This window comes from Micropterus dolomieu, linkage group LG19 (genome assembly GCF_021292245.1).
Source record: "Micropterus dolomieu isolate WLL.071019.BEF.003 ecotype Adirondacks linkage group LG19, ASM2129224v1, whole genome shotgun sequence".
Lineage (NCBI taxonomy): Eukaryota > Metazoa > Chordata > Actinopteri > Centrarchiformes > Centrarchidae > Micropterus > Micropterus dolomieu.
The window spans coordinates 13,882,033-13,890,150 of record NC_060168.1 but is presented as its reverse complement, the minus strand read 5'-3'; the positions used below and the strand labels follow the sequence as shown (position 1 = coordinate 13,890,150).

The window sequence follows — 8,118 nt, the reverse complement described above, 5'->3', positions numbered from 1 at the left end:
TGCAGGCGTTTCATCCCCCACCTCATGTGACGGCGGAGGACGGGAGACTTCATCTGCTCTGCCCTGTCAGAGCACTGAGTATTTACACTCTGAGGTCCTCCCGGTGGAGGAAAGCAGACCAGTTGCTGGTGTGTTTCGGGTCCCCCAAGGCTGGGCTCCCCGCTTCCAAACACACGATCAGCAACTGGATTGTTCAGACTATTTCCCTGGCCTATCAGGTGCGTGGGTTACCTTCACCTATGGCCGTAAGGGCGCAATCTACTCGAGGCATGGCGGCTTCCAGGGCCCTCCTCGCAGGGGCGTCGCTCCAGGATTTTCTAATGCCTTATAATTGTATCCTAATTTAGTTTCCTGGTGTTTGGTAATGAAGGGCCTTCTTTGCATCATCTGAGCTACAACAAACAAGAGTGGTGGATGGGTTGACAACCTGCTGTTTAATGGTGTTGCAGCAGAACCTTGTTAATGACAATAAGGCACACGTGTGTGGATTAAGCAAGTTGTTAACAAGTCTTGTGGCATTATAAAGTAATGTTGTATAACAACTCTGAAACACTTTTTTTGTGCAAACCCCCAAAAACTTAATATAGTTTATTTAGCTAGAATATTTCACAGTAGTAAACAATTTATTATAGGCTATGAAAACACCAAAACTTAACAGCAACTGTTAATAAATGTAGCAATGTATACTAGAAAGCGATGGAAACCTGTATATTTCTCAACTTGACCTTCTAGGGTCTGGGTCAGTTTTCTGTTCTGATCTCAACAAGTCTGGGTAAAAATTACTCAGTAGGCACCAATCAGAGGCTGCCTTTTTATGATGTCATCACATAGACGTCTCGCAAAGTATATAAAGCATTTTAATACAAAATATGAAGCTATTTTCATCAACCATATTAAATACAAATTACAAAATCCTACTTTTGAAATAAGTATTTTAAATAAACGTATCATAAATACTGCCAATCTGTGCTGGGCTGGACCATCCCCAGCTCTTCCTGGCCATATAGCAAAGTGTCCCTGAGCAAGACATTGAACCTGAAATTGCTCCTAGTGTACAGTATGAAGGTTTATGTGAGGAAATAAAATTAAAGCTGCTTTGTAGAAAAAGACTTTCAAAGTTCGCCTGAGTGTGGAAATGGCAGGGATATTGGAAGGATTTCATTGTTTTGAGTGATTTTTCTTTCTTAATAAATGTGTAACAAATTTGTCAATGAACTAAACAGAATATTTCAGGGTAGATGGGAGTTTACCATGGCTTTAGGTTTCCCTAAATTTTTTCCTTTTTTATCCTAAGAAAGTATATTCTAGTATATATTCATTTATTTTAACAGTACTATTATATCAACAGTTATATTACTATAATACTGTAATAAAAATGATCATTCTACATAATCAAGGACTCTGGTCTGGCTCTGGGAGTGCGGTGAATCGCTCGCCGATGTCACTGATGGATAAATCCCAGGAATGGTAGTCGAGCGCAGAGACGAACAGAAGGTGGAACATGGCTCTCTCCAGAGGTTTGAGATGCTGTCAAAGGGTTTTCTCCTGGATACCTGTGCTTATAATAACCTCCGTCGTGTTGTGGTCATACTACGCCTACGTATTTGAGCTATGTCTTTGTAAGTATGAGAAACTGTGTGCGTTTGTTGTGATTGAACGTTAAACTGGATACGTCGCAGATTGCCGCACAGCAGTGTTGACTAAAATAACGTTAAAGAGAGAGCAGGAGCTAGCAAACTAGGCGGAAGTGGTTTAGGGTGTGTGCTTTTTATTTGGTTAACGTAACATTAAGCTTTTTAAAAAGAAGAAAGTCACACTTAATTTAATCTCTCGTCGCCACTTAGGTCAATGTTAACTCTGTATTTATACAAACACAGGCTATTGTTGTGCCTCTTAGCTACTACAACCTGTCAGTCAACCTGGCTTGTGGTGTTAGCCAATAAATGTTGTTCCTCTTTTGAATAAACAAACTACTGTTACTGCACACTGTTAGCTACACTGTTGCTGGTCTCTGGCAGACTGCTTGTATTTTTATTATGCCATATTGTCTTGTTTTTTACAGTTACACTCACCAACCCCTTTGAAAAAGGTGAGTTATCCACTATTTTTCTGCTACAAGCATTGCGTGTGCTGCTAAACAATGCATTAAGTTTGTTTTGTGGTTGTTTTGTAAATTACTGTTGTTTTGTGCTTGCAGTGGCCTATCTACTGGTATTTCATGTTTGCTTTGTGATGTTCTCCTGGACCTACTGGAAGTCCATATTTACCCCTCCTGCATCACCATGCAAAAAGGTCTGTAAAGGATGACAGGCTGACCATAATGTTATTGGTTTATTGTACCAAATAATACATTTATATTGTAATAACAAATTTGGTGCTGATCATGTTGCATGTTTGTTACCCTAGTTTCAGCTGTCGTACTCAGACAAGCAAAGATATGAGATGGAAGAGAGGCCTGATGCTCAGAAGCAAATCCTGGTTGACATCGCAAAGAAGCTGCCCATCTTTACTCGAGCTCAATCTGGAGGTCAGTAGTCCTGTCAAGTAATTTAATATTCCCCCCCTGCACTGATATTATTTCATATTCATTTATTTGCCATATCTCAAAATCACAGAGCATCACCACAGTCCGTCATCTCGCACATAATCTGTGTGCGTTGAAAGCAAGCAGGCGAGGGCAATTAGCTGTGTGTGTGCTCCTCAGCATCCCCATCCAGAGCAATCAGCCAATGTATCTCTTTCATTAGTGCTGATTGCTAAGACTAAGTGTTCTAGGCTGAAGGAAGTGAATGAAGGGTGAGCTCAGCTCGAATGTCGTTCATTCAACTAGCCATCTTCTTGTCTCCAGCTATCAGGTTCTGCGACCGCTGCCAGGTACTGAAGCCTGACCGCTGTCACCACTGCTCAGTTTGTGAAACGTAAGTCGCTCTTTCCTTCTCAATCCATTAATCTAGAGAGATTGCCCTAGGCAAGGAGACATTTGTTGGCCCAGGGACTGTTGTGATAATTAGGTGTTGCTTTGTTGGCACGCTGTCTTCCAGTAAGAATATCCTAATGATCAATCAGAGCAGAAGTTTACCAAAAGGAATCAGCAGACCGCTGTCAGAATATGTAGAGAAGGTAGTATTAAAAGTTGGACTGGAAGACAAACTGAAATATAAGTTTTATGTCTGAAATTGGATTAAGGTATTTACTATTTTTGTTTTTCTTATAAAGATGTGTCTTGAAGATGGACCATCACTGTCCCTGGTAAGCATTAACTAAGCCTTGACTTCCCTGTTTAGAAGAATTTATGCTTTCATTTTGTTTTGACACCAGAATTTCTTTTTCTTAGGGTAAACAACTGTGTGGGATTTTCGAACTACAAGTTTTTCCTGCTTTTCTTGTCCTACTCCATGCTGTACTGTGCGTTTATTGCTGCAACAGTCTTTCAGTATTTCCTCAAATTCTGGGTGGTGAGTGTCATTAGTCTAAATTATCACTCGTGCTCAACATCTTGCAATGGAGTCATATGACAAATTTGACTGCACATAGTCGGCAGCACTGTTGTAATTCCACAGGAACAGAGAACTAAACCCTCTGTCTTGAGCTGTACCTTTCTTTATAGTCCACCATTTTTCTCAAGTTTCTAGTTCTCCTGTTTCTCTCTCCCAGGGGGACTTGCCAAATGGGCCCGCAAAGTTCCATGTCCTCTTCCTCATGTTTGTGGCGATCATGTTCTTCGTCAGTCTCATGTTCCTCTTTGGCTACCACTGTTGGTTGGTGGCCAAGAACCGATCCACTTTAGGTGAGGGTTTACATATTTATTGCAAAACTCCTTAGTTTTGCTCATTATGATGCTCTCTTACTACCTGAGTGACTTACGAATTATTTGCTGGGTGGAGCTCTCTTGTTAGGAATGTAGGTGTTGAAATCGATCTAGCTTGACAAGCAGATGTGGAGAATTGAACCATGAAGACATATTCTGACCCACAGTTGTTTTTCATTTTCTAGAAGCCTTCTCAGCTCCAGTTTTTGTCAGTGGACCAGACAGAAATGGTTTCAATGTCGGCATACGCAAAAACCTACAGCAGGTATTTGGCGAGGATCGAAGACTGTGGTTCATCCCTGTTGTCACAAGGTGAGTAAAATGCATAATTAGCTGATTCTGTAATGTTTAGACTTGGCCCTATGAAAGTAATTTGGTTTGCAATAGATACTGCAATACTGGACCACAGAATAATAATACCATACAACAGAAATACCCATAAAAATTAAAATAATCATTTATATAATAATAAAACAGGGAACAATCTAAAGGTGATTGCCTGCAGAATGTGTTGTTTTAGCAACGCTGGAGCTAATGAACAAAATGTAAAATGAGGGACTGGATGAGTGGATGGGACTAGGTACTGTGATGGCCATGGATCCTTAACTAGCTTCCATCTACTTTTGTGCAATGTACATGTCAGCCAAGGGAATGGCCACTACTTCCCCTTGAAGAATCGGAGTTCTGAATCCCAGAACCCCTTATTAGCTAATGAGGACATGTGGGAGGAGTCCGATGATGGCTCTGAAGAAGGAAGCCCGGGTGAGTCACTTTAATTTTATAGTTGATATAGTTAGTTAGTTTAGTCTGTTCTCTGTAGTTCAGAGAATACTTTTCTATAAATTACACTTGAATCAGCAACTTTTTTAAAAATTAGACAGTATTTGCAAGTATTTGTCAGCCTGGACAGGTGTCACCTGATAAACCCTATCAATATTTCTGAGTAGCAGTTTCTTAAGAGTTTGTCTAACCTCAATAAATTTGCTGTTTTTTTGTGTACATTTTCAGTACAATAAATATGACACATAATCTGTGAAAAGTATGCATTTTAAACTTTTACATGAACTATTTCTGTAAAAGTTTGACTGGTACAAGCAGAATTTGATTATGTGCTCTGAATTTGTTGTTTCAAAATTGTTTTGTCTTGCCTCGCAGCACTTCTATAGACACTGGTTTTATTTGCAAGTAAAAGCCTTTCTTCAGTACACAGTGTTTACATGATTTGAAAGACTTGAATGTGAAATTGTGGCTTCGAAAGAGTTTTTGTATTTAGTATAACAGTTTTTTAAAACTACTTTTAAATTAAATTAAAACTAATTAAGGCATCATTATTGAATTTCAAATAGAGCAACCTAAAGTCCCACTATAATCATCATCGTGATAGCATAACCAGTGCTGCTAATGAGATTATTAAGCTACAATAAATAATGCCAACCAAACTAGTCAATAGTCAACCAATGCTCTTGTCTTCACATAAAATGTGAAACTTCATATTTTGCTACCACCTGGTGGTCATGTGCGACATAATGTACAAGCTGAATCAGCTACAACACTCTCACGTGCTGAATTTTCTTTTTTTTTTCTCCCCTATTCCAGCTGAAGAACAAGACCCCTCTGTTACCATAGAGATGGAGGAATAGTAATTGAATGTAAAGACAATTTACCCAGGTACAGAGGATGTAGATTACCATCGCTATTTACCACGAGGCAAATGCATTCCAAATCATGTGGATGTTCAGACACTAGGAAAGAAATTCTGAAGGGGGGCCAAACGTGTGGATTTGGATTGTCATTGCTACTTTCACCCTGGTGTTTAACACATTGATGTATAGAGAAATTCAATGGACACCCAGTAGCATCATCTCTCATGGACAACAGTATCAGTTTGATTCAGGGGAAAAAAACATAAAAAGTATACTGCTGTTTATCATGGGTTGTGTATCTCTTCCTCTGGTTGTTCATCTCAAGGCACTGACCTCTGTGGGATTATAAATTACTGTTAGTCGAAAAGCCTCTGTCTGGCACTGTACTATTTTGTATGCCTCTGTTTCAGTGTTTGGCCGTGAGTTTACAGTGTTGCACCTTAGTGCTTGGTCTGTGCAGGATGGTATCTGAATTGACCTCATACTCATTTTGCTCTGGAAGTCTCTTGTAATGATTGAGTTGTCTGGCCTCTAACAGTTTGGGTCTTGGAGCATATCAACAGACTTTACTTTTTTTCCCCTGTAAACATTAACCACAGTAGAATACCTGAATTAACCAGCGCCTTATTAATACATTTATTCTTGTGTTTTGGGAGTCCATTTCTCCTAAGAATGTATCCAGTGACCTGCTTGTGAGTGGGCCGTGCCAACATTTTTGGCATATATATATATATATATATATATATATACGAAAGAACCTCCAATTATGCTTTAATAAAAAATTTCAGCATTGATAGTGTTAAAATACCATTACCAATGTCTGATCAGACTGGTGACAATAATAAAAAACAAAACTAGCAAAGTATTATGGCCGACGTAACGTTCATCATTTTTCTGTGAAGTGATATCCTGAATACACTGTATATCATGACCTAGAAGGTGTTGGCTACATTGTTGACCTAAAAATCAGTTGGATTATTTATGTCTGTGGTGAGCATAGGAGATATACTGTGGTTGAAATTTAAAAAAATATATATATTACAATCTTGTTTTCTACCATATCGGCCATTTCTAGTACAATAACACTTCAGTGTGGATGCAAAGTGATAGGAAAGTGAAGTGACATTTGCTTTAGTCATAGGCACAAAATCATACATAGAAGTTTTTTGGGTCTATTTTCACTTTTGATCTTTTTAAACATGCAGATAACTGTACATAAATATAGTAGGACTGATCCTCATCCACTGGTTGGTAGAGGTCAGCGGCCTTCTGCAATATGATGTTCTAAATTTTTTCTACCTGTGTTTATGTATTTTGAAATTTTTAATACCAGTAAAACAGATTCTCCTCACCAAGACTGTTTTGGTTTATGGACTTGTGTATTTAGCCAGCGTACGTTAGTTGAAACCATTTCTGTAATTGAGTAAACCCATTTATTCAGCGTGAGAAAAAAGTTGGGCCTTTATCAAACCCTGATGCTCTGTGATGTTGACACTTTAACTTTATCAGATCTGTTTTTGTCCTGAGTTGGGTAAGCCAAATCAAATGCTTAGAAATACATAACATAACATTCAAAACTCATTATTGATTAAAACAGTTTATCTGGGGTATGATTCAAGGTTTGAAAGCATGTATAAAATGTTAGGAAAGATGTGAATGTTGTGTTTCATGTAGTCTTGTGTCTATTTATTGTTATAATAATATATATATTTTATCTGTGTATTGAGTTTACTGATTCATTACTGCTGGAGGCAGTGTCTGTATATTTTGCTCCATTAAGTGACACTTTAAAGATACAAAGCAATTTCCTTTTATCAGAAAGTAGGATATTTATAACATGAGACGATGACAAATTATACCCAGTTTGCAGACAGGAGTTCAATATTGCTAGAGCACATCCAGTGTGATCCCTTTTGAATTGTCGGAGTATGTGACTGTGGCCCTTTTTCAACACCTCTGAAACACCAAAAGTACTGATACCGTTTCATTTGCTTTTCTGTCCGTTAACAAATATAAATTCTTTATTTTCCATCAGTTGTTGTAACATGCAAAATAAAACAATTCAAGTTGAACTCTTCATATGGTTCAGTGTTCAGTTCTCTTTCTTTAGCATGAGCACACACCGCAGAAACACATGATAATAAATACAACCGCTCAGATTAATCATTTTGTTTCAGTTTAGGACCTCTGGAGATAAAGTAGCAGTATTTGGCACAACAAGGAGAACATGAGATACATTTAAATTAACAAGACAAAATATACTCAAAGCAATTTGCAGATCATGTTCCTCATGTTGTCCTCGATTCAGTCAGTGCCAAAGTACCTCTGTCCAAAATGTGTCGGAGCCACTGGATGAACCTCAGTGGTCAAGATGGTGATATCTGGGAACTCCTGTATAATGGATTTGGCTCCTAGGAGAAAAGTAAAAAGGTGTAAGACAAGGTATAGGATAAAAACATTTCAAACCATTCGATATCGATAATTATCACGATAAATGTCAAATTATTTTTTCTTTCAAGTTTAAAGGCAAATTTTTGCCCCAGAATGAAAGGAAAATTAAAGGACGAGATGGTTAATTGTGTGGTTAAACTATACTTTACACTTGATGCCAACAGTGGATCACTTCACATATCTGTGGTAGAACATTCAAAACAATTATGATAAAAT

General features: G+C 38.2%; 2 protein-coding genes across 3 annotated transcripts in view; one reads left to right on the top strand and one right to left on the bottom strand.

Annotated features, from left to right (window-relative positions):
* The first annotated feature begins 1,465 nt into the window (after window positions 1-1,465).
* On the top strand, window positions 1,466-7,528 carry zdhhc15b (zinc finger DHHC-type palmitoyltransferase 15b). Of its 2 annotated transcripts, XR_006821762.1 has the most exons (12): window positions 1,466-1,619; window positions 2,063-2,089; window positions 2,198-2,292; window positions 2,407-2,527; window positions 2,849-2,918; window positions 3,042-3,120; window positions 3,217-3,249; window positions 3,335-3,455; window positions 3,655-3,787; window positions 3,994-4,120; window positions 4,452-4,570; window positions 5,405-7,528. XR_006821762.1 is itself a non-coding variant. In XM_046029829.1 (11 exons), exons 1-11 carry the CDS (start codon window positions 1,502-1,504, stop codon window positions 5,446-5,448), a joined length of 1,008 nt encoding a protein of 335 aa, XP_045885785.1. In that variant the 5' UTR covers window positions 1,466-1,501; the 3' UTR covers window positions 5,449-7,528. The 2 variants fall into 2 exon arrangements, 1 of the variants encoding a protein (XP_045885785.1); XM_046029829.1 differs by lacking the exon at window positions 3,042-3,120.
* Window positions 7,246-8,118, bottom strand: part of uprt (uracil phosphoribosyltransferase (FUR1) homolog (S. cerevisiae)) — a 14,624-nt gene continuing 13,751 nt past the window's right edge. Inside the window, exon 8 of the mRNA XM_046029831.1 lies at window positions 7,246-7,862. Coding sequence (XP_045885787.1) covers window positions 7,756-7,862 — 107 coding nt within the window. The 3' untranslated portion in view covers window positions 7,246-7,755. The remainder of the gene's footprint in view (window positions 7,863-8,118) is intronic.